This window comes from Mycteria americana, chromosome 3, assembly GCF_035582795.1.
Source record: "Mycteria americana isolate JAX WOST 10 ecotype Jacksonville Zoo and Gardens chromosome 3, USCA_MyAme_1.0, whole genome shotgun sequence".
Lineage (NCBI taxonomy): Eukaryota > Metazoa > Chordata > Aves > Ciconiiformes > Ciconiidae > Mycteria > Mycteria americana.
The window spans coordinates 28,874,948-28,901,748 of NC_134367.1; the positions used below are offsets into that span (position 1 = coordinate 28,874,948).

The 26,801-nt window shown below is 37.5% G+C and overlaps 1 protein-coding gene across 2 annotated transcripts in view; it reads left to right on the forward strand.

The window, feature by feature from the left end:
- The first annotated feature begins 435 nt into the window (after positions 1-435).
- Positions 436-26,801, forward strand: part of PRIM2 (DNA primase subunit 2) — a 136,742-nt gene continuing 110,376 nt past the window's right edge. Inside the window, exons 1-5 of one of the 2 annotated variants that reach the window (XM_075498133.1) lie at positions 436-485; positions 744-917; positions 1,580-1,683; positions 1,993-2,072; positions 8,493-8,613. In XM_075498133.1, coding sequence (XP_075354248.1) covers positions 761-917; positions 1,580-1,683; positions 1,993-2,072; positions 8,493-8,613 — 462 coding nt within the window. In that variant the 5' untranslated portion in view covers positions 436-485; positions 744-760. The remainder of the gene's footprint in view (positions 486-743; positions 918-1,579; positions 1,684-1,992; positions 2,073-8,492; positions 8,614-26,801) is intronic. The other variant, XM_075498134.1, reaches the window with a different exon arrangement.

Here is a 26,801-nt window from a genome sequence, read left to right on the forward strand (position 1 = left end):
CACCCCGGACACCCACAGCCGTCCATAAGCCTCCCATTAACTCAAGGGTTAGAGGGGAAAAAAGAGGAAGGGTATTTGTTTCATTTGGTGGCAAGCATTTTTAAACATCTTCAGCCATGAAAATGACAAACTGACAGAAAGTTAGTTACAGCGTACCACGCGTTGTCAAAAAAACCGGACAAGAAGCCCCATTTAATCAGTGTAGGTGTGCGGGTACGACGGGCCAAGCACCGTAAAGCTCCCTCCGGGGCCGGCGAGGCCGCCGCCCCCAACCCGCGCGCAGCGGGAGCCGCCATGCTGGCTCCGGCCACCTTTCACCGGGACTCCGCCCCCTTCGCTGTCGCCAGCCAATTGCCGCACGGGAGGCGTGGCCCGGGTAGGCGGGGCTGAGCGTGAGGCGCGGCGGAGCGGCGGGGGCGGGGCGGAAGTGGGCGGGGCTGGCCGTGCGCGGGAAGCCGGGGCGCTTGGTCGGTGCGCGGCAGCAGGTGGGGGCTTCTGCCTTATGGCGGCGGGCGGGGGTGGTTGCCGCAGGAACCAGGGGGTCGGTCTCTCTGGGAGGGGGCCGGAGGCGGCCCCGGGGCGGCTGGGTGGCTGCTCGGTGGCGGCTGGGTGGCGGCTCGGTGGCGGCTCGGTGGCGGGCGGGCCTTGTCCTCCCCGAGGGCCGGCGGCGGCCTTCCTCCTCCTTCCCCCGCGTTGCCCCCGGTGCTGTCTGCCTCGCGGTTGAGCGCCCGTGTCGCCCCCAGGCCCGCCGGCGGGGCAGATGGATTTCTCCAGCGGCCGAGCGAGGCTGAAGCAGGCGCGGCTGGCGGGGGACCGGCGGGAGCTGTACCCTCACAGCCTGCAGTTCTACCTGGAGCCCCCCACGGAAAACATCTCTCTGGTGGAGTTTGAGAGCTTTGCCATCGACCGCCTGAAGCGTGAGTAGCGTCCCCGGCCGTCCCCCCGTTCCCCCCCGAAGCTTTTGATTCTTCCTGTCATGGCTGTATGTATTTTTGGCGGGCTTAGATTCTCTCTCTGTCTGTTAGTAATGTGACCTGGCTGCCTGCTCGTGCTGAAATGAACCCCCTTTAAAGGAAAACATGTTGCTTTAGGTATTTCGGAGAGCTGTGACTGTTTTCACAACGAGTGTTTGGTGTATAGCAGTCAGGACTGTATAGTTTTGGTTTACACTGGTGGTTTTTATGAGCATGTCTCACTTTCTAGGTGTCATGACATACTTGATGTCTCTCAGTACAGCGATTCAGATCACTGTGGCTGGGAGCAAGGGTTCCCCCGAACTCCTGAAAACCACTAAATCCAAGGTTTCCATCATTATAGTGGAAACCAATGTTCTGAGACTGATCCATCAGAGTTAGCTGTCTCCTTTTCCTTGTTGACTGTATGGATCCCAGAGTTGAGCGAGCTGTTTAGGACTTGTGGGCCACACCTTATTCTCCATATTTCTTACCTCTTTGCTCCCCATACCACTAAAAGCAATTCCTGTGGCCTTACCCCAGTTTGTGCGTTTCCCGAGACATGATACAGTTAGATTTCTTTTCAATATGTTGCCTCTAACATGGACTTTTTCTTTTTTTCCCAGTGCTCAAAGTAGTTGAAAACCTTGGTGTAAGCTATTCAAGAGGTAGTGATCCATACAAAACTAAGCTGGAGGGTGAGCTCCGGAGACTTAAGTTTCCCTACAAGGTAAGTAAAAATCAAGAAAGGGAACTCTCTTGCACTCTGTTTTCTTTATATCATTCAAGAATTCTGAATAAAACTAGAGGTGATGAAATACTATTCCTAAAACTTAAATTCTGTCATTTTGTCAGAGATGTAGGTTTTCTTTGAGAGTATAAGTTGCTTTCTTTAGGACAACCCTCTTCTTTAATAGTCTTGCGTTTATTGTCTTAAAGATGAGTATTAATACACTTTTGAACAGCAATGATAAATTAATTGTGGATTTTTAATCTGGGAGAGATTATTTCTCTGAAATAATAATAATATATTCTGTAGGCTTTGGCTGAGGATGATTATGAGGCAAGAAGAAAAGACCATATCTCTCATTTCATACTACGCCTTGCTTACTGTCAGTCGTAAGTACTTTTTGGATTATGTTGTACTCTTTTTATTAATTTTAAATGTATACAGATAGTACATTACTTTATTATAGACATTACAGGTATTTTAGACTTGCATGGCTACTAAATAGAGAGGTAGGCTCAAACAGAGGGTTTTTTTGCTAGGAACCTGATTTCAACTGTGATGAAAAGGGATACTCGGCATCAAAGTTAATATCCAGATTTTGTAATAATTAAAAATAAAAAAGTGTAAACCTTTGGGGTTTACACGCAGAATGTTGATTTGAGTCTTCCTTCTGACATTTTTTTTGAGATTAAAGCACACCAGTATCAAGTGTTTGTCAGGCATTTGTAGTGATTGATAATTTAACTGCTTGATAATTTAACTGCTGCATATGCTTAAACTGTTGATACTGACCAAAGACCTGACTATGTAAATAGGCTTTATATTATTATCTAAAGGGAGAGCCTTGTTTCTGGCAAACTAAAAATACCATCTGAATTTGAAGTTTCCTCTACTGACTCTGCTTTTCTTCCAAATGTATTGCCGTGGATGGTTGCACTGAAATTTTTTTTGTTGTGTGAAATCTCAAGCACAAAGTTGGTCCTGTCAAGTGCATTCCTTTTGCTTCAGCTGTAGCTTTTGGATGAAATTACAGAGGTTGTCAGTGCTTTATGTCTGTTAGCAGCTTTGTTATGCATCAGTGTGAACTCCTGACTCCTTGCCATTGCAGTCCTTTTTTAGAATTAAAACTGGCAAATATGAAGTGTATACTGTTTTGAATTGTTAATTCAATTGCACTTTAAGTTGCAATATAGTTTGTTTAAATTAGGTGAGTGTGGTAGAATACATACTATGATACCATGATAGCTGATGTGACTGAAGTGCTGTTATGGATAGATACAGATTCGTAAGCAAAAACAGACCGGGAAGGTGAGTAGGAGGGCTTGTGCTCTAAGCCAAGATATAGAGCTGGAATGGATGGGGCTTTTCCTTGGAACGGGTAATGAGACAGTTGAGAGTTTTGGGGCAGGTGTTGGACAAGAGACCAAGGTGGCTAACAACATGGTAGGTGCCTGCTACAGACCATCTGATCAAAATAGGAAGTAGCAGAGGCCTCAAAAGCCTCCAGATGGAGGAAACCTCACTGTGACAGGCCCTGGGTGACTTTAAACACCCTGAAATCTTCTGGATTATTCACATCCCATCATGTTGCCCTTTCAAAAGGCATCTGGGCTGTGCTGAAGACAGTTTGTTGATGTATGTGATTGATAAGCCAGCTAGATCTGTGATGCATGTACAATGAGGAACAGGTTGTGGATGTGAAGATCAGTAGCAGCCTTCACTGCAGTGACTCTGATAGTATAGTTTAAAATCCTGAAAGAAGGGAGCAAGTTGAATAACAGAATTACAACTGAAATTCCTACTACCCTTGTCTATTCTACATGTATATTATTTGGGATTATGAATAAAAAATGTAATATTGGTTTCTTTCTAGTGCTTATGTTTGTTGTGTGTATTTTTATAAACTCCCTTAGTCATACTGGTCCTGCTGATCTTTACAAGAAAATATCTTGCTTTACCTATATTGTAAGTTTCTACACTCCCCCCTCCCCCCCCAATGTAGTATCCTTAAGTAGCCTGGGACTAAAACAAAAAGCCCCTGAAAACTTAATGTTTCTTATTATACAGCTAGTGGCATTTTGAATAGTCAGTTTGGTTTCCATTATCCTCTCTTGTAAAACTTTACTTTAAGCATTTAATTATTATTTAGATGGGACCATTACTTTTCTAGGAGAGATGAGATACTTTGAGAGTATTGGTAGTGACACATTTGAAGAAAGTTCTGCTGTTCTGGAAGGTAGAGTTGTCTGGTGGCAAGAATCTGATCTGGAATTCAAGAGGCATCTATTTTTGGTTGGTCTGTGGCTTCAGGAAAAATGAGTTTGCGTCAGATTCACAGAAGCAATACAAGCCATGCAGCAAAAACCTGAAGGTTAGGTGTTTGATTCAGGAGTGGAATTCACTAAGCTTTGTCCACTGTCCTGAGAAGGGAGGAAGGTATATGTGAATGTCAGTGGCCAGCATGCTGAGTGAAGGGCTGCCTCAGTCAGAAATAACCAAGCAGGGACTTGGCTAAACATCTGCCTTTGTCACTGATGTGATATCTTTCCCCCCCTGCCCTGCATCTCTATAATGGCTGTGGAATCTCCTGGAATTAATAATAGATGCAGGTAATTGGACTCCTTTCTTTTCCTCTGCAAGCTATCTTTTTAAAAGAAGATCCTTGTCTTTTGTATGATAGCTTATTTGACTGCAGTGCTTGTTTAGGAAATAAATGGGAGACATGTTTCAAACCCTGTGTTTCAGGGAAGTATCTTAAGAATTAGACTATAGGCAGGGCAGAGGTGGGCAGCTTGTTGAAGGTGAACCACTGTGCATAAATGAATACCAGCTATTTTGGGCCACAGAATCAGCAGGAAAGAGCCTGGCTTTGTAGACTAGGGGGAAAGACCCCTTCTTAGGGAGGAGGGGCCTTGGATGGGGCTCCAGGGCACTCTTTTTTAAACTACTTGCAAATGTATTTTTGTGTTCCTGTTTATATATGGATAGTTTGATGCAGTGTTTCAATAAAGCAGCTTGATAGTCAGTTTCCACTTAAAGTAGCTCTTTTTTTTTCCTTTGAAAAGGTGGACTTGGTGATTTGCATCTTAAGCACTGTGAGGTGCTTAAGGACCCTGTTCCCAGCATTCTTCATTCTCTCTTGAAAAGCAGCTATTTCAGGGATGAGATATTTCTATGCTCTAAAACTGGCATGTTTCCCCAAAATTGGGAGGCAAGTAGAATATACTGTTCTCTAAGTTTTTATCGTATTAGGTCAGAGAAAGAAGCTTGGCACAAATCATTAGGTTAATCGATGAAAGCTGTTAAGGTAGGAGTGTTTGAAAAAGCGTACTTAAATAGACATAACTGCAAACTAGGTTGAATTCAGTTCCCTGTGGCCTGCCAGGCAGTTGTATTACAGGCTTGTTTTCCTGCGACATCACCTTTTTAAGTTTCTGGTTGGCCAACAGTGCCACCCAGGGGTAAGAGTTGACATCAACTTTTTTTTTCTAGTTTGGATCAGTCCTCACTTATAAATTGGATTGTTTTGTTTTGGTTTTTACATGGTCTGAATTTTACTTCACCGAAAGGGTTCTCAAGCATTGGAACAGGCTGCCCAGGGACGTGGTTGAGTCGCCATCCCTGGAGGTATTTAAAGGACGTTTGGATGAGGTGCTTAGGGACATGGTGTAGTGGTGGTCTTGGTAGTGTTAGGTTTACAGTTGGACTCGATGATCTTAAAGGTCTTTTCCAACCTATACGATTCTGTGATTCTGTGAAGTGGCCAGCTCCACCATTCCTGTCAGTTAAATTTGTAATGTAGTCATTATCTCTTGACTGTCCTCCTTCTGCCTTCTGAAATCCAAGACTTTAAAGCTTATTCAGATACAGTGTTGCTAGGATATGGTACGTACAATCTTGAGTGAACAGTCTCATCTGTACCCTTCTTTCACACCTCTTGTAATGTCACTTATATCTGTCAAGACCAGGAAATAGAATAATCTTTTTTCATTCACTTTGATGGCTAACACAGCTCTAAAGAGAATTTTGCTTGCATGTTGGCCATGACCATGCATTTCTGCTTCTGTCTTTTGCATCTCTCTTCAGTTTATCGGATTACCTATGAAAAATCTTGAAAGTCACAGGAGCATGATCTTCACTTTACTTAAGATGGAAGAAATAAATCCTGCCTCTGCTCTGACAGTGAAACACTCTCTTCTATTCAGGAAACTTTCAAACATACTTTTGTGCCCCCCCCCCCCCCCCCCCTCCTCCCCCGTGTCACATAACAAAGACATAAGTTCTTTATCAAATTTAGCAAGGCTTTTTCTCTACTTCCTGCCATTTTTTTTCTATATGATAAATTAGACTTGTGTGGTAGAATTGCTGCCTCTTACACTGACTAGCATTTACTTTTGTGTGCTTTCTTGTACCTATGTTCCCCTTGTTGTCTACCTTTTGAAACTTAAACTCTAAGGAATCTTCTGGTGTTGGTTGTCTAGTAAAATAGAGCTCTGGCCTATGCCCAGGCTTTTCAAAAGTTAACATTTTGTTGGTAACTGAACTCTCGTATTTAATTGTGGAATGTGAGCTACCAGTCTTAGGCTCCAGATTTAGGAGCATTTTCATGTCTTTTTAAAGTACTTCTATGTTACTTCTGTGTTGATACTTCATAACAGATATGCCAGTCTTTCCTACCACTCCTTGGGGTGTGAAGGGGATTTTGTGTGGTGTTTTTTTTTCTTTTTTTTTCTTTTCCCCTGAGTGCTGTTCCCTGATATGAAAGAGCCTGTTCTTTCATATTATTTTTCTAGTCAGGAATCTACTGATCTGATTTAAACTGTTGAATATTCTGCACACAAAGAAGTTAAGTGGCAAAAAATGAGGAGACATTCCTAATGTCTACGCTTCAACTATCTGCAACTGCCTGGTCTTCAGCAGCAGCTTGGTTAGTTATCTGATGACAGTGACATTGCTTTTCAGTTAAGGTTGTGGTTTTGATAATAAGTATTATTACTAATATGTGTCTGGAATGAGTGTACGATTTTTAAAAATGTTAATAATGAGTATAAGACGTGATTTGGGTTTAGAAATGATTTAAAATTTTCCCGAGACATAAAGAAAAAATGAACATAAATAATGCCCTAATAATGATGTTCCTAAGAAAGTCAGTTTTAAAGTATGTGCTGGACATATACAGTAACGTAAGCCAGCTCATCAGCTAGTTTGTCAACTGCAGGAATAATCCAGGTAGGAGTGTGTATTGTATTGGAGATAACAGTAATATTTTCTTGTTTTGGAAACTTAAGTGGGTAGGTGGGATTACAGCCTTTCATCTACTCTCCTGAAGGAAAGGAAGACCAAAAGACTGGCTGGCCTCCAAAGTAACTATATATGCTTGGGTGTTGTTTTTTTTGTTTTGTTTTGTTGTATTTTTTTCTTAGGGAAACAAATGCAATGTAAAGCTGATGAAATAGGAAAAGGGTAAAATTGTCACATCCTAGGATTTTGTTGTCCAAGATGATCACAGAAGAACTGCAGAAGATCAGTCATAAGGCATTAACTTCCATTTTAAGTAGCACAGATTATTAATACATCCCAAGCACTGAAATGGTCCACAGGGTTATACTTCAAAAAGCACCTTAACAGAACCTTTCCATCTGGAGTTATAATTTGGATAATAATTACTTTTCTCCAAGCCATATTTCAAGCAGAGGTTTTGTCCACAAAAGCACAAACAACTCTGTTGTAATTCACTGGTCCCCTATGGGAAAAGATGCTTAAATATTGTAAGGAGAACATGTAAGACTGTAGTATTTCTGTACTTTTTGTAGCCCACAGTGTAGCTTGCGGAGGACAGTTTGAAAGAATGCCCTGTAATAGCAAGATACAGTATTGTCTGCGTTCTGTGCTTGTACATACAGGGTGGCTTTTGTTACTAGTATTCTGGTACCTACTTGCTATAGCTTTGAGTAACGTGCTGATGCCTGGGAATCTGAGTGCTGGGATGTTAGCAATCCAGTATGCAAAGAGTAATATGAGTACTTAGAGTACTTAAAGACTGGCTTCAGTGTTGTTTTCCTTTTATGCTTTCTACTGACTCCTGTCCCTGTGTTCTTGTTTATTCTCCTACTTGCTCACCTGCAGTTGCTAAACCCCTTTTGCTCTTTCGTCAAGTGTTAGATGTTCTATTTGTGTTCCTCACCCAAGTTCATTGTCATATATTTTCCTTTTGCCTGGTTCTAGGCTATTTTTTGCCTAGCATAGAGCCCTGTTGTTATAGTATCTGAGATGTGTGCATGCTCCTTCAGCTGGAGATACCCCAAAAGTGAGAACTGAAAGAAGTAGGCTTCATAATGTATTTGCCTCATCAGATTAATTGTGATGTTAATTGTACAATGAAGAAATATTGTGCCATGTTGAAGAAAGAAAAAGTCCTTTAAATACCAAAGGAGAATGTCACCTGCAGTTGGTTACTCTTATTTAAAACAAGTAAGAAATGGTTAGTACCATTTAAAAGAGAGTAACAGCTTTCATACCTACAGAGCAGTTTTTAATGTTGAGATTGGCTACCTCTGTTCTTCTAAAACATCTGCAGTCATGCTTCTTTGTGTATTGTCTCTTCAAAAGTCTTTTCTGCTTGAGTGCTCCTTCCTGATGGTTTCCTACTTTCTCTTCCAAGCTCCTCCGTTTGTGGGTCCCATGCCAAAGCCAGCAGTACATTTAATGCTGTGTTCACTAGGTTTGACATCTAGTTTATAAAGAAAGAGAGAAAGCGTAATCAGAAAACGTATTATGTTTTTTTTTTTTTTTTAATAATTTCTTTGCAGTGAGGATCTGAGGCGTTGGTTTCTTCAACAAGAAATGGATCTCTTGCGATATCGCTTCAATGAACTAACTGACAGTTTAAGGCAGAAATTCCTGGAACACGTTAATTTATTTTTTGAAGCTGTAAGTATGTTACTTTCTGGATTTGTGTAATATAGCATGTGCCTGATGTTTTTTAAAATTCTTGTTAAGATAGTTTTAGTACTTCTGTTTAAAAAATAAAAAGTGTCCTTGTGACTTTAAATAACAACCACAAGAAGTTCTGAACTTGGAGAATGGTCATGCTACAGAAATGAGGATTAAGTGATGTCATTTTGTGCTGCAACAAAAGAAGCTCAGTCTGCTTCAGTCAACCAACACTTAACTGAAAAACATGTAATTACAAAAGCAAGTTGACAAACAATGTCATTCTGGTTCTTTACCAACTTATGAAAAACCTTACAAATACCAAATCTGTGTAGACAAACAACTGTTGCTTTTGAGACGCTTTAGGGATATTACAAAAGAGTTCCTGCTGTTATATACTGCTTCATTTGTCTGAGTGGATTAAGGGAAAATGCCTGTTGCAGTTTCTGCATTAATGATTTCAGTAAAATTTTGCATTGCAGCTATGAACTACTATGTTAGAAAGGTCCAGCTTTGCCTGTAGCTCTCAGAGTGAACTTAAATTAATAAAAATGAATGTATGATCATCACTCTACTGAAAAAAAACTTTATCTTAAAATACTGCTTAATTAGAAGAACTTAAATATTCTAAAATATGTGGCTGACATGCATTACATGTTGCTGGATTGAAAGATCTGGCACCAGTGCATGTTGATGGTGAAAGATGACTTGTGCAGTGTTGAGAATGAATTTGTCTAGCTAAACAGTAACACATCAGCTTTCCTGGGTCTTTGAGAGACTATTAGGAACGTCGTTCTTTGGTTCAATAGACCTTTCAGCGAATGGTGTGTTTGTGGAGCTGTATTTCCCCTGCTTATTCCCCAGTCTCGTATTGTCCTGTCACAGTTTCAGCATGCAGGCTTGTGAGAATAAATTCATGTTTACAGGTTGCTGGAAATAGCTAGGAGTATGGCTTGGTTCTGTGCTATTGAATGTGCCTTCAATATGTCAAAATGATTAAGAAGGTATTGCTTTCTTACGCCTATTGAGGCAATAAAGCGTCATTTCATGGAAAATCTACTTCCCTTGCTTCTACTGTTTTTCCCCCTTCCAATTCTGGTGGGAATTTAAGCAAAGCTGATCCCTCCTCGCACTATCACGTAATAAAACATTTGAATATTACTAAGGAATTCCATACATATCTGAAATAGGTTTAAACTCAATGGGGCTATGTAGGGGCCACTAAAAAATAAGGCCACTGTAAAAGCAGTATTCTTTTTCTCAGTGTTGTATTTATAAAAGGCTTTAAAAGGGAAATGAAGGTGAACTGTGCTATTCATACTTCTCTGTTAGAAGTTACAATGTTTTCATGCCTTACTGTGCATAAAACAAGATGGAAATCAAACTTTGTGTTCCACCTGTTAGAAAAGGGAATGGTCTCCAGAAAAAGGAAGTAAGTTCTGATATTACAATCCAGTTTCTGTATTGATAAACCGATAGGAATTCTCCTATTGGATTTTAATTGCTTAAGTTATCCTAAGAAAGTTAGTTAAATTTCTTTAAAGAGAAGACAGGCACCTTGCATTTTCTAGATAATGGTTCTGCATCTGAGATGGGCCAGAGCTGCTGAAGTTCAGACCTCAGTGTAGTCTGTGTAGCTATGTCTCCAGTTAACAATTCTAAGAACCACCGTGAGAAGAGTTTTTCAGTATTTAATGAAAGAACTGGTCAACTTTTTTGTGGAGAGGGAGAATAAGTGGATTGTCTTGTACAGTTTTGTCACAGTTGTCTTCATTTACAGCAACAACAAAGTGAAGCTGAACACTGAGAATTCAATAACATGTCACTTCTTTTCATGTTTGCTTACATGCATGGGAAAGTGAGATGTGTATTCTTGTAATTTTTTGCAGAGGTTTTGTAGACTTTATTCCCCAGGTTTTGTGAATTATGGATTGAAAATTATTGCTTTATAGAATCAAGAAGTCTTCAGTCCCACTCAGGGATAATATTTAAGCAGCTGTTAAGATCTTCTTTGAAGACTGTTGTGCCAAGGAACTTATTTAGCAACTTTTTGGAAAGAATGAAGTTGTTAACAACTAGAAGAAAAAACATCAGACTCTGAATTTTTTTTTTTTATACAACAGTCAGCTGTGAAGAATTTGAAATGATAGTAGTTCTGATGATTAAAGAGAATTTTTATCAAAGAACAAGAACTTTCTGAAAATAAAAATGGAAATGAAATTTAATGACAAATGAATGTTTTCACTTTTGTAATAGGATTTCTTATGTCCTGTGACTGACACTTACATTGCTAATGGAGCAAAATACATAGGAAGAGGTTTGTTAAAATAAGTAAATATTTCCTCTGGGGTACAGATATTTGTACCTGATTATAAAGATGTCCTTTACTTGTAAAAGGGAGTCTATAAACTGTTCAAAGTATTCAGATCAAAGATGATGACTTCAGTATAATGAATTTGTGTTTGAATATGCATCGGATTATGATAATTCACAAACACTGTAAAAATTTTGAAAATAAGCTTTTCTACATTTAGTATAAATTATGGAAATTTGAAGCTTAGGTAAGTTCTTCCTTGAAATGTTTTTACAAAACTGTCACTGCATTGAGTTAGTTCATCTTTAGTATTTCTGTGAGAAGCCTCTGGAACCTGGGCTTTCTGAAAAAATGAAAGTTTGCTTTAAGTTTATATTTGAGACACTTTTTTGAACTACTAACAGGTAGATTGCATTTTAATCACTTGTTGGAAATAGCTTTGGCCAATCTGTTTTCTGGCAAGTGTGCAAGATGCCTGCACTGGTGCTGCTCAGCCTGCTGGAACACTGGTTCGGTGCTCAAAATTTTACGCTGCTCTGAAATATTAGTGTTTATATTATCCTACCAATTTATGCCAGCATGGGCCAGAGGTAGAGCATGGGGTATTGAATAAAATGTCAAGAAAGACAGAGGGTAGAAGGAAAGCAGGAATAACAGTGGGGGAGCGGGAATGATGGATTCTCACTTTTTTTTTTTTTGGGCTGTGGTGAGCTGTTGATTGTAACTGTACCATAGCGTGAAATGATAGCCTCATTTGGTTCCTTTGTTGCACCTTCTGTACATTTTTAATTATTTACACTTTTATTTTAAACTCTGATGTAGATGTTCGACTGTTATTGAGATTGAGACCCTACTGGAGCCTTTGACCACTGATATCTTCCAGTTACTTGTAAATGGTAGAGGGGAAAAAAGTTATGTAAATGGCAGTGGTGTTTTCCTTTTCTTTAAGCATGGATATGTTAGGCTGGATAAGAAGAGTTTGTCAGGTCACTGGTGGCAAGGCCTGAGGTTGTGCCCAAGAATACAGACTGATGAAGATTATTTGGAATTTTACTCTTGTTACTTCTCAGTTTGAAAAACTCAATGGTCTCAACTTCTGAGAGGATGTATTTAACGTCTCCAACAATAACTTGCTTCAGCTTTTGATTTTTGGCCATGGTTTGGGTCAGGAGTGAAACTATTTTCTTTATTCCTTTTGGTTAAAGCATTCTGTGTAGTGTAATGAGTGTTCGGCTTTTAATCAGAATACAAATCCACAACTTTTTTTGGCAAAATAAAGTGTTTTAATGAAATACTGTTTTGCTTACAAATAGTACAAAAATAATATAGGCTAGTGTACTTCATAGTATCTGAGAGTAGCTGTCTTAATTAGTTCATTTCCATCATTTATTTTCTAATGCAATCATTTATTTTCTAATGCAATACCACAGCTTTAAACTAAACAGCTTTAAAACTGTTGGTATTGCATTAGAAAATAAATTAAGATTTGCGCTCTTCAGACACTTTTAAACTTTTTTTAGATGTATCCCTTCTTTTTGGTATCTTTTTAAAAATTAAAACAGATTTAATTTTGAAGATGATTTTTATCTTAACAAAATCATTTACACACATTTCATGAATAGCTTCCCCCTCAAAATTATTGTATTGAGAACTTAAATAATACAGAATTTACCCCATGTTTCCTCAGGAAATAAGTTGTAGTTGAACCATGGCATCAAAGGTGATGTTTACAATATAGCCTCCTTTCCAGTAAATAGAAAGACACTGAAGAAATTTAACTTTTGAACTTTACCTTTAACAGTAGTTAGAACTTTTGGGGGCAAATAGAAATGATTTTATATACACACACACACTCACTCACTCGATGATACATTATTTGGTAGAAGTCCCTTCCATGTACTTTGGTGGGAGTGCTTAGGCTTGACTTGGGAGTAGTTAGGCTTGGCCTGGGAGCAGCATTTGTTACATGACACTTTTACAATAACAATATTTGGGAAATAATATTTTGATAAAATATTATTATAGGTATTTACTAGCTCATTTAAAATGTAGTTTTCTTAGAGCAGTGTCATCTAATTGGTAGCCAGTTGTGGGGTGTTTCTCTTGATGTTACCTGTTCCCTGGGAAAATGGCAATTTGAGTAGCATTTGCTTTGTGTTAGTTAAAATCCTGCTGTCTTGCAAAAAGAATCTGTTGTTCAGCTTAGAGCATTGGACTTAAAGGAACATTTTGCTAAACTTTCTATTCAGTAATTCTGCAGTTCTCTTGTTCAGTAAAGCTTATTTTTGTCCTTATTTGACACTTCAATTTCTGGACCTCATTCTGTAATCTTATCTGTCTTGACTCTGTAATGCTTCATAGATGGGTTAGTGTCAAGCGTCTGCCAAATTTTGGGGAACTGCTTAAGGAAGAAGAGACTGGAAGACTGGTTAATGCATGTCTTACTGTTTGACAGAAATATTCTTGCCTCAAAACTAAGCTTACATTTTTTTTTTTTTTTAAAAACACCACACCACACATGAATCCATGACTCGCTCCTTTTTCACCTAGTCATATAAGTTAATGTTATTTTAGCATTATGTGGTTTGTCAGCCTTTGAATATGTTCAGATGTGAGGGTTTCCTGCTTTTGATGTTTTCTTGTCCTGAAAGGCGTGCTACATTGCCTTTCTTGACACTTTAGTACAAGGCATTCAATATGAAAAGAAGATTCTGCCATATAATTGTCTCATTTTTTTTAGTGAACAAGAAATACTTACTAATCTGTTCCCTGTTCCTAGAGCTTGCTTATTTTTAATCTATACTTTAAGAGTATTTTCCCCTGATATGTTGAATGGTTTTCTATCACAATAACAGGAGAATCATGGAATGGTTCTGAAGGTATTTCGGAATGTTTTCAATCTATTCTATACTTCATGTGCTTAAAAAAAAAAAAAAAGAAAAAAGGTTTTTAAGGGACAGTGCTGTCATCATCCAGATAAATACTGAAGCTTTTTATGTATGGTGTGTAATTTTCAGCTCTCAAGGCACATTAAATAGTCTATGTGCAAAGTCAGTCACATAGGGAGCACAGGAAATCCTTAAGCAGCACTCAAGAGAAGTAAATGCTGACATTTAAGGTGACAGAACCCATCAAAGAGAATATGCAAACACAGGTGTGCAATTGAGATTTACATTAATTTAGGAGATTAAAGCATTAAAATCTTACTATAAATGAGTAATTACAGCAATGATGCCTGACAGTTTCTGGCAGTAAAAGCCACTAATATAGATTTTAAAGATATTTAAAGGGAAATATAGTGAATATTTTAAATATTATAATCATTGAAGAAAATATTTTAATCTCAAAGTAAGTTCTTCAGTATATGAAGAAATTATATAAAGTAAATGGTTTTACCAGGTAAGTGACACTTGGGCTTTAACTAGAAAGTTGTTTTTCTTTCTTGCCACAAGCTGTGGGCATCTGATCTTTTCCTTTGTTTAAGTTAGGAGTGCCTGACTTTATTTCTCCCAGATTGTGATACAAGGCTTGTTTGGAGTCATCTGACACTATGCCCAAGTCCCATTTTGTCATGTAACTTTATCAGTGAGACTGGTTGTCTGTGTGGTTTTCCACATGCCCTGCTATGTATGCACCCCCTCATTCATCCCCCTCTTCCTACCCCAACCTTTTCACTTGTCCTTTTCCCTTTTTTTTCTTGTAGCTGGTTATGCATGCCCATATCAGAAACCCTTCAGAAATAACCACACTTACATTTTTGTTATAAGAGTGCTTTTAGACCTTCATAGTGTGAGATAAATGCTAGTTTATTGATTTGACGTTCTGATAGCCTTTTTGACATAATCAGAATATTTATGGCAACTGCCACAAGTTGTTATTGAAAAGCTTTCAATGCGTGTCTAAGTTTGAGGAAAACTGCAAGATATCTGGGTCATTGGTGTTCCTAGAAATTCCTGAATTAAGGTGTTGAGTTTCCTGTTGTTCACGTATTTGGTCTTAAAGGACCTAACACTGGGGAAGTAATTAATCATGATGATGATGATAACCTGAAGCCATAAAAATGGAGTAAATTTATTATTTCCTTCACTCTGTATGCAGCTTATCTTTTTTTCTTGCCCTTCAAGGCTGTGTGTATGTCATATTGCGCAGTAACTCCTAGATCTTAGGCTGGATTTTTGCATGCTTCTGAAATACAAATAAGGACCTCTAGTATATTCCGCTTCTTTCAGCAGTCCTTTTAAGATATCTTTGGAAAGGTGATGAGAGTATTCTCTTTAGAGTTGTATTTACACTTTTTTTTCCTAATAATATATGCCAACTTGTGCTTTATAGCATTAAAGGAGAAATTGGGTCAAAAGTTACCTAGTCATAGTGGTATCTTAGCTTTGCTCAGTAGTTAGAAGTGGAGTCCCCTGGACTGACAACTACCATGCCAGTTGCTGTAAATTAGTATTTGGAGTAATGTTTCCTTAAAAGGAAACTGTGCTAGCAGAAGTCTAAATTATCTTTCTTTTCATTCCTTGTGAATTTAACTTATGTGTTAATTTCTGTAATTATTAACACTTCCTTCTTTCCATGAATTTGACGTTTTCCCTCAGCTGTTGCTCAGTCCTCCTGTTCCCTAAAATGACAGTGAACAGAACTTTCCTCTTCATTGCCTTTTCATAAAACTTTTCATATAGGAACTGTCACTTACCTAATTAATTTTTAGACAACTGCCACATATTCTGGGGCCTTTAATTTCTAATTCCTGGAACAGGTCTGCCATACTCATTTTGCTATTCTCTCCTGTTTCTGAAATCAGTCTAGTCCTCCTTCTCCTATCACAAAGTAACCCTCTGTAATTTATCCATCTGAGCATCTTGCGTTCCTACTTCCTGCGTACAAATCTTAGCAGAAGCCATGCCTAATTTTGCTCTTAAATTCTGGGAGATTCTTCCATGCTGCAGTCTGCTTCAGTGAAACTGGTAATGCACTTAAGCTGTTCATAATCTTTCTTTTGACAGGACTTAAATTGTGAAGAAAACGTAACAATTCACTGTCTGTCTTCAAGTAATGAGCTCTCCTGCCAATATTGTATTCAGTACTTCATCACTAAATTAACTGTACATAGCAGTTATAACACTTGCTTTTTCTTTGTCCTAACTTCAACTTCAGGTCCTTCTGGTGTTTCTCAGCTACACCTTTTTCTTCCTCTACCTAAACTACTTTCTAGTCTACTCGGTCGTGCTTCTCTTCTCTCATTGTGTATGGCTGTGGATATTTTGATTATTTTCTTTTAACTTACCTGTTCTGTTTCTGTGGTGAGGGCAATAGCATTCAGTACTTCAAATTTTCTTCTTTTTCATGGATGTGTGGTATCACTGTTACTATGGTCTCAACCCTTACCTGATAGTTAAAAATACTTTTTTGTCTAGCTCTTTGTTTTCAGTTTTGTCTTTCCCACTCTCTCTTTTGGATGTTCTCCTAGCTTATGTTTAGTGTAGCAAAGCTGTACTTTTCCTTAGAACACCATTTACTACTTGGCACTATTGGAAGTATCTCCTTTGAAGCCCTCAATCTGAGTTTCAGCCCTTTGTCTGCTTTGCCTTGCATAATTTTAACTGTCCAAGACCTACCACTTGTTCTTAGACAACATATGAAAGATCTGTCCTTTCAGCATCTGCAGCTGAAGGTCTCTCTAGGTTGGTGATACTTCTTGTGTTGATTTGGAAGAGCAGTGAACTTCTGGTTCCTTTCCACTCGGTTCTTGTGAAAACTTGCCACGAAACTCGTTCATCTTCACCAGTCAGACTTTGTCTCTCTCTGGGGACTGTTTAAGGGTCTCTCTTCTGTTCATGTGGACCAAGATGTTCTGCGGTTGCTTTCAAAACGCTATGTATTTCTTCTCTTTTTGTCTTTGACTCTTTCAATAGCACTTTGAAGATGACAGGTTTTTTCATTTGCCTTGTGCGTGAAAACTTCACAGCTTTGCTTGCAAAGTCCCCAGCACCTGTACTTTCATGTCTCACAGTGGTGGTCATCATGCTGCTGCTTTACTTTCCTTATAACTTTTTTTTCCCTAATGTCAAACCTAACTCTACCTTCCAGTAATGTAACTATTTCTTCTTGTTCTATCCACTAATTGAGAAAGGTGGGTTTTTTTTTTTTCTTCTTCTGTGTATTTGCCTTCTACATATAAGATGACTCTAATTATGTTTTCTTTTTGTTTCCTCTTTTAGCCTGCCTTTCTGTGTGGTGGTTTGTCATTTCTGTGGGTGTCCTTTGCCATTTTTTAATAGGGCAACATCTTCTTTTAAGTAGAGTGTCAGCTGGTCGGAATATTCCAGCTGAACCGTTACCGATTCTAAGATGACATGGAGATGAAATTAATGTATTCTTTGCATTCCACCCCCTACCCCTCCCAACAGCATGATATAATGAGTCCCAGGCTGGAGATGGGGAGGTCTCACAACCTCTTTCCCCAGCGCTCTTCCTCTGTACAGAGCTGGCTCAGAGGTAGAACCTTGCAATGTCTCTCCTGAAATACAGCCTTCAGTTTTAGACCAGATGCTCTTATCTGATCCCTTTCTCCAGAACCCTTGTAGTTTCCTCAGCCTCATGGCATTTAAATATGTAACCTGCTCCTATTTTAATGTACAAGCTAGTAACTAAATGATACAATTTTAGTTTAAAATTAAATAGTCGTGGAACTTGGCTTAATACAGCCTTCTATTTTTTGAGTTAAATTCTTCCATACATAGCTTTCCTGATTGGTTTTGCACCCAGCTTATAGGGGATTCAGTGGAACTGTTTGGTCATTTGCTCATGAAAGTGTCTTATGAGAGTGACTTTAAGGGCTTTTGACACGATGTGACACCTGCTTTTTCCCTGTCCCTGAGGTCTGTTGCACTGTTGTAAAGGCAGTGAGATTGGCTTAATGCAATTTGTTTTTTGACAGATCCACGTGGGCTGTTACTTGTCTCCTGTGTTTTTTGCTAAGTGCTATCAGATGCTTTGATTTGTTGCTGTACCTTTCCAGGAATTTAACTTGATATATGGGAATGTGGAGTGGAATAGAATGTAAAGTTTTATCCTAAATTTATTTTTCAGTGATGTTCAGTCATCATCTTGACTGTTCTGATTTCCTGTGACCCTTCCTTCATCTTATGTTCATTCTTTGAAATAGACATGTTTCCTCTTTGTTGCTTCCACAAGAAGTGAAAATTAATAGTTATTATCTTTATCTGTGGTATAAGGATGATGTATAATTGAATTTAGATTCCCTGCAATGCTTCTGTTCTGTGTTATCTTTCTGCAGTGTGCAGAAGAAATAAGCTTCAAAGTGTAGTATATTTCTTCTGGAATACATCTTTCTGTGTTGCTGCTTCCTCTTCACAGAGCATAAAAGATCCTGTTTAAATTATCTTAGAATTTACTCACCTCTGAAAAGCCTCTTGAAATTTAAAAAATACGATGACTTTTTTAATAACTTCTAGGTTAGATGCCTTATTTTTGTCTAACTGCCAGTTGTTGCAAAATTAACCACCTTAATTTTTTTTAATGCTGTTATAAAGCACATAAAGGATCATAGTAATGGGGAAGGAACAGCAGATGAAAATAGTCAGTTGGGGGAGCTAACGTTCTGTAGTGCATCTGCCAGCATTTGAGAGGAAAGAATAAGAACTGCAAAATAAAAGGAAAGTGCAAAATGCATTCGTAGGGTTAATTTTTTTTTTTCCACAGTAGCTCTTCTTTGATGTTGTGGTTGAAGTACTTTTTTAGCAGCTTTAAGCAGTAGAAATTAAACTTCTTTCATTTCCATTTTTATGATCAGAGCACTCCTATGAGAGACTTTCTGATATCACTATTATGCTTTCTTCAAAAGCATTTATCTGAGTAGTGGGGCAGTTGTATAAATATTTGTAGTTTAGCTTCTTGAAGAAATGTTTTATGACTACCTTTATTGGGTATGGAAGATCCTAAAGTCAGATTTGGATTAATGAGAATGCGACTAGTTTGTGTCCTTAATAAGGAGAGATATAGGTGAGCGAAAATACTCAATATCATGTCTAGCCACTAAAAGGCCTTGACCGTAATTATCCATTTTGGTACCAGGTGTATAAACCAAAATGTTCTTTTGATTGGGTTTATGGCTTTGCGTTTCAGAAGCGTCAAATCATATTTCTTCCTTTCCCAAACAGTATGGGGAAAAATGCTTAAAAGTGGAAACAGTCTAGAGCCCAATTTTACCGTGTGGAAACTTATGCCAAGCTAAAACAGTAACTATGTCCAAGTAGGCTGCAGTTTGCATTTGTGAACAAAATGGTTCTGAATTTTATCTCAGTTTCCTGCTACTTGAATCTTACATTTGTCCCTTTGCTTGAAAACCAATGATGCTTGTCTTACAGGTGACAGCAAAGGTCAGAAGTGATGAATGTCTAAGTGGGAAATAGTGCCTTATTGCCAAAGTTAAGCTAAAAATACGTATTCTGTCACTTAGCTCCATGCTTGAAGTCAAAATAGAAACAAAACTGTATGTGTAAAGGCTTAGGAGGAGTTTTTTTAAAAACGCTAGAGGTTTTTTTTTTTTTTAAATAAGACAGTGAAATGTATACCATTAGCACTTTAAAAAAAGGAACTGGTTACTCTCATCCTAAAGTATTTCATTTCAAAGGAAGTAATACATTTCTCAGTTTAATCATTCAAGTTTCAGAAGGTAGATTTAATTTCAGTGAAAGGAAGTGGCTCCTTTGTCACAGAATTGACCGTTCCTTTTCTAAAATTGTCTTTTTGTCCCAGATAAAGAAAAAAAGCTCATTGATCTCTCGGTTTATGGCTACCTCTAGTTGCCTGTAGTTATGTATTAGGGGAAGAAAATCCTGGGGTGACCTCTTTCCTCAGAACTATTAGCAGTGTGGGAATCCAGTTCAATGAGTAGGTAGTACTCTTTGGGCTGTTGTATGGCAGCCTGAGGATTTGGTAGGCCAACTAGCAGGTCTGTTTGCAAAGTAATAGTGAAGTAATGTCTTTTGCCAAGCAGTCTCATAAAGTAATTGGGTTGATAGCAAAGCAACCTGAGTATTCTAGTGAGTTAACATTGTGAGGGATGGGTAGATGGGGTGAGGTTTGATTTAAAACATTTATGCTTAAAATGAATTATAGTATTCTCATATAGAAATTTTTAATAAAGCTTGATTCACAGGAGAATATAAGTACATCTCATAAATCTAAAAGGGAGAAATGTTGCATGGAAGGAGAGGAGAACATGCACTTGCCATTTTTTTTTGTGCACTGACAGGATGGTTGGGGAGGAGTCTTTATTTACCCTTCTGTAATGGATCCTTGAACTACAAGCATGACTTTGTTATTAGTCATGGAGAAAACTAGCATTTTGCCGCAGTAATTCTAGTTGCATGTATTTATTTGCACATATGGTGTTGGTGATGTTCTATAAAATTGTGGAATTAAGTAATAAATGTGACTGAAGAATATATAGCTACTGGGGATGTCCCTTTTCACCTTCATAAACATAATGAACAACAGTTTGTAAATTATGCAAAATGCTAATTAAAAGTTTTAATTTGGTAATCATCTCGGTTTGATTAGAAACAGATGCTGATTATCCACAGAAATCTAAATGGACCCTTAGAAGATAGCTTTTATTGCTTAAAATTGACTTGTGAAACTAAAGCCAAACTAAAACACAAACTGTACAGTTACTGATGCCCCCTTTAGTGCACTAGAGCACTATAATTCTTCTTAAATAGCTTAGTGTAGTTCATTGTTTGAGTTAAATGGGACCTTTAGAGTCCACTGTAAGGTTGAATCCTCCTGTACAGGGTACTATACACACTCTTTCTGTTTTGAAGTACATTCTCTTCTGGCTTTGAAAAAGTTGTGTGCTTTTAAATAAAAATTGCAAAAGAGGCTGTGGTAAAAATGAGATGATGAATAAAAACAACCTTCCTCCTAATCTAGCTGAAAACAACTAGACAACATTTGGAACACACTCTGAATCCTGAGGCAGATGTGCTACTGTAACCCTGGATTTCTAAAGTAATTTGAAATGGCAGCTGTACCAGAAAGGCAGTAGAGAATAGGTATCTTCTACATGATGTTCTTCAGCTTATGATAGAAGAGGTGGGAAGGGTACCCACACCACTTGTGTGATAATGTGCTCTAGCACTCAGTGGTTGATCAGGTGACACTTGACTGCCATTTATCTAATGGCTTGGAAATGATGAAAGAATAGCAAGTCCTAACCTGATCCTTGTAGATCCTCAGTTCTTAGCAATCAGCAATTTTGGATTCCAGGAAGAAACTTAGTATAGACGAGGAGAATGGTGTCATCAGGTGTCTCTTTTTCTATAAATACTTTAGACATTCTTTTGGGGCACAAGGGAAGAGAAAATTGGGAAATCAATAGTGTATTTTAAAAAATGATATCCATATGTTATTCAAGAAGAAAATAAATTCTTTGGATAATCAAGGTGTTAAGTTCTTTCATAGTGGTTGAGGTTAAGAATGTTTCCAAAATGAATTTATTCTTCACATAGCAGTGAATGCAGTAACTTTGGAAATGTTTATGTTGTACCAAGGAACAATAGCATAAAAGCTGATAGGATAGTTTGTGCAGGATGTAATTACACTGCAAGTAGAATTTACTAGCTGCTGTTTTGGATGTAAGCTTCATAAAATGGTCTGTAAACACTGAAATACTGTTCCTTGCTAATCCTGTGATTGAATCTAGAGAAACATTTGTTAACACGGTTCTGTAAAATTGAGTCTGTCGTTAGAATCCTGATTTGTAAATGGAAGAAAACTTCTTGCTGTATTTCTCATAAGGATCTTCCGTTAGCTCTTCAGTCATGTGTGACTCTAATATGTATGTGGTGATGTTTCTAGAGTAACCTGTAGTAATTGTTTTGTTAAGCTTTCCTTTTCATGGATGTAGGGAAATGTTTGTCAGGAATGTAGGAAACTGGACCTGTGTCACTGAGATTCTCTGTGATTATGGTAACGATGAATTAGCTGCATAGTTGAGGAAGATTCATAAAATGTTCTTTCCACGCCCACTCCTGACTTTAAAAAAAAAACAAAAAACCCAAACAACATTTCATTTGATAAGAATAGATAATAATTCCAAGCACAGCGCTTTATGTTTTTAGGAATGCCAGCAATCTGAACTTGAGCTAAAATAGTAAGTTGTAGTACCATGGGAAATACAAATTTCTTCTTAATCCATTTGTGCCGAGCCAAAACGGAATTGATATCTCTTAAGAAACATTGTAATCAGATTTGTGAGCCTCGAAGGTTTTATTTAAGGCTTTTCATGCTCTTAATCGGTAGGACAGCTGGGAATGATGTCCTTTCCTAATCAAGCTAGTATTCATTAACCAGTTGTATACACTTAAATTTATATTCTTAAATTTAATGGTATCTAGGTTAATACTTTTGTATTCCAGTTCTAGCTTAGTTTGTACTGTGCTGTGTGGCAATGGAGAAGATGGACTAGGAAATTGCTTTTTTGTCCGTTTGATACTTAGAATTGCAATATAGCACAGTATTGAGAGACTGACACCATCTCTTTTTGAGAAGGATGTTCTGCTGTTTGAGTGTACTTGCTGAGACTAAAAGCAAGTTTTAAAAAGTTCACTTTCTAAGGACACCAGTGACGTGTGCACATAAATACCTGAAGCTGAGTCTTAGAAAGGGAAAGGACTCGTGCACTGAGTTCTTGTTTCTAAGCCTCCCAGTAAGGAACAGCAAAATTAAGTAGTTGTGCATGTATAGTAGTATAACGTGTGCATGCATCTTTATCTCTTCATTAAAATAGAGTAGGAATATCAAATTTATTTTGAAGTTTTTGGACTGCCTCACTGCCAGTGTTTGTTTAACCAAGCCTTACATATTAAATTATTCATATTTTAATCTAAATTTATGTGTCTTTGTGTTTCCAGGACAATTAATGATTTAATGTGACCTTCTGTTTTTTTTAATGTGATTAAAATACATGAATAAACTGCACATAGAAAGCAAGAAAACTAGAAATAATGCAACGAGTCCCAAATCCTTGCTTCCTTCCTTTCCTCTTATGCCTTCCCTTTTTATGTCTTGATTTTTGTAGTTTTTCTAAGTCTCAAAAACTTAGGATGAAGTGTTGAATTGTTTCAAGCTATGATACGTGACCCACTGTCACTGAAAAGGGAAGATCCTTTTCCTGGTGTTACTGTTCTTTGCTTGTGCCTTGGACTGACTTGGTGGAAGCAGTTTCAGTCTATTAAACTGGCAACAAACTAGCGAGGCAAAACTAGTGAATTCTTTTCTGTTGAGTGAGTTGAATCAGTTCAGTGTGAGGGTCAGATGAGCACCAGATGACACCCTCAGAAGAATTCTGTTGATTTTTTTTAAATCTTTTGAACATCACAGTATTTTATCTGGCGAACATCGAGTGCTGTAAAAAGTTAAGCAGTCTGTTTATCTTTCCAATCTTGATTGGAATCCTAAAAGCTGTATTTAATTGTGTCTAATTTTTTAATGATTACCGGAATGTGTTCTGTGGGTGCCATTTTAGAGATGAAATTATTAAATGTACAAACCGTAGTGTTCTTATTAAAATTAAAAAAAAAAAAAAAAAAAAGCTTTTCCAGCTTCCATGAACCAAGAAAAATTGGGATACATGTTTCATGATCCTCTGTATACAGAGGTACAGGCATGACCTAACTGAAAGCTTGAGTCTAAGTTTAGACTGTAAGGAGCTTATTTTCATTGCATTGCATCTTCAGTCAATTTTACGTGAAAATGGTGAAATCCTTAATGCCAATGCAAGGTTATTTTTAATGTTCCAGTCTTTAGGGAAGCAAGTTTTCTTTTTAAATGCATTCTGGAGTCATGTCCCAGCTTTAGTTAGAGGCTGGGGATATCCTTGTTTCTTCTTCCTCTCTCTCCATTAGCTGGAAACATGAAGGCAATGAGAATTTGGTGAAAAGGCAAGGAGCAAAGTGTTTGCAGGGCTGCTGAAGGTTTGTCTAACCTATAAGATACTTGAGACTGTAAGAAGTAAATTATTTAACAGCTTTATGAGTATTATTTATTTAGATGATAAATATTGTTTTGCAATATTATTTGTGTTTGTTTAAAAAATACAATTTCTGATGAAAGTGTATTTTTGGTAACTGTCCACAATCTTATCCAAATCTTTAGTCATGGCCCATTAACCTATTTTTCTGGAGGTTTCGCCAAGATCACTTTTACCCCAACAGTGTTAAATTTTTTGCTAGTGAGATGCAAGAAAATCTAAAATCATGGTGACTTTACATCTGTACAAGTTTTATATGGTCAAATTACTAATAAAGAAGGATCTAGACAGCTTGTATAGTTATTTAATGTGTATGTTAAAAGCTAAAAAACCCTTGAAATTAAATGTAATACTGAATAAAATGGTTTTGTTGATGAAAATGAGCTAATTGTTTTTCGAAAAACAAATAAGCAAGGAATCCTTGCTTTTCCCTCTTCTCATTCTCCCCTCAGTATTGCAAGTCTGTCTGTCACTGGACTGTTTTAATGTTTTAGTGTAAAAAACCCTGTCTTTGGCTCAGTTTGACTTTTTTTTAGTGAGATATCCTAGAAGAAATAATGTAAGTGTAACCACTATAGCTATTCAATATGTTGTACTGTTTTTATTCAAAGACAGTTTCACCGGGGGCTTGGAATGACATGGTAGACTGGGCTCTCAAGCAATTTCTATTGAGAAAGCATAAAACTGTTAGATTTGAAAAATGGAAGCTACTTTTCTGGAATTAAAATTAAAAGTTTGGTCTATACTAGGTAAAAGGCAAGCTTGCAGGCTGATGTGGTAACTTAGATTTATACTTACTTAAACAAGAAATATATCATCTGGAAGGAGTAGCAGGGTTTTGGTATCACTGTGTGAAGTTTGTATATAGTTCCAGGGTGTCATGTTTGAAAAGCAGGAATCTTTCAAAGACTAACAAGAATAAGATTGTGAGAGTATTTTATTGAAAGTGTTTTCTCTTATCATTTACACAAATGCATTTAATTGTTTTGATACAGCCACTTTGTTAAAGAAAAATGGTTTCCTTGCAGACTGTTTTTCCCTGGAGCATTAGATTTTCCCATGCAGAAATATAATGCTACTGTGGATTTCCTCTGTCTTCAAAGTTACATTCTTCTGCCTTGCTGACAGCTTTATTATTATTTTTTAAAGCTGATTTTCCCGAGAGAGTACTACAGATTACATCAAGATGCGGACAGGGTAGCCATAAGCCTTCTAGACATTGCTGCCTTGGCCATTTCATATGCATCTATCAAATCACTTTCATAGATGGGATTTGCCGAGCTACCACCCCAAGTTTGAACTTAAAGGGTCCTTCCTATGACTTTCCCCAACATTGGACACTTTTAAAATTCAGCTGGACAGGGTGCTGGGCCATCTTGTCTAGACCGTGCTTTTGCCAAGAAAGGTTGGACCAGATGACCCTTGAGGTCCCTTCCAACCTGGTATTCTGTGATTCTATGACTTTGAATAAACGTGTTTTGTTTTGTTTCATTTTCTCAGTTTTTCAACTGAGAAGAAGGAAATGAGTTTTCTTTAAATGCCCATTTAACTGCATAGAAGTGTTAGTCAACGAATTAGATATTCTGCCCCTTTCAGAGAAGAAACTGAACTGCTTATGCACATCCCTTTCCATGGAGAGGAAGGACACTGAGTGCCTTTTTTATCTTGTGTTTGGAGTCTGGGTATCTATTGCATGTGATAGGCTTGGCTTGGTTCCTGACCAGTCTCCAAAAGCTCTCTTGACTGCAGCCTTGTATCACCTCTCTATAGGTATTGGAGGACACATCCAGTGTATGTAGAGCATTGTCACACAGTGTGTTATACTTTGGTGACATCTGTGTCCCTCTATGTTTTGGGAAAGTATTCTGTGTTCCTTAACGTTTAATCTCTTTCAGTCAGGGACTACTTCCATAGGCTTATCAAGAACATATTATGCAAATATTTAAGACTGTTGTTGCATGTAGTTAATTTACTAGGTATCATTGCTGGATTACCAGCATGTATGGTCTGTTTTATCAGAGTGGGTTATTTATGATTTAAATTTTTTTTATTTATTACTTTTTTCAGGTTTTAAAGCCTGAGCTTAATCATGATTTAAAGCAGAACAATTTGATTTCAAATTTTTTTGTTAATTGTTTTCTGTTGAATAAAACCCCAAAATGATTTATTGACTAGTAAAATCATTACAATATGCTAATTTTAGGTGTGGCTTTTCTGCTGTATTTGGTGCGTTATTAAGTAGTCAAAAAACATAATGTATATATTTATGTATATGCAATATTTAAGTTTTTATATTAGGAAATCTAACACTGTCCATGATTTTTCAAGGTAGAAATTTTGGCTTAAATGCTTTAAGTTGTTAAATTAGAGCATTGCTGCTTGACTTACCTGTTTCAAGAACTGGAAAAGCACTAACTTTGAGAGAACAATAAGTATACCATTGTTCTCACTCCCCCCAAAAAAAGAAGAGAGAGATAAATCCATGAATATAAAATGACATGTCATTTTTTTAAGAGTCTGGATTTAAAAATGAGCTGATGTTTCGGAACGGATGTTTTTGTTAAAAATCTGACAAAGTTTTTAAAGTCCTTACTAATTGCCATTGAGTCATCATGCTTTGTTTTAATGCATACAGTAAATCTAGATATGAGCAGGGATTGTCGCAAGTTTTATTTTGAAGAGGCTGACTTTTTAAAAGCATGTCTTATAGTTCTTGTGTTAATGTTTAAAATTATTATATTTTAAAATCTGCACTACTGTTTCAGAAGGAAGGTTATTTAACACTATTGACCACTAGTGTTTTGCTGGTTT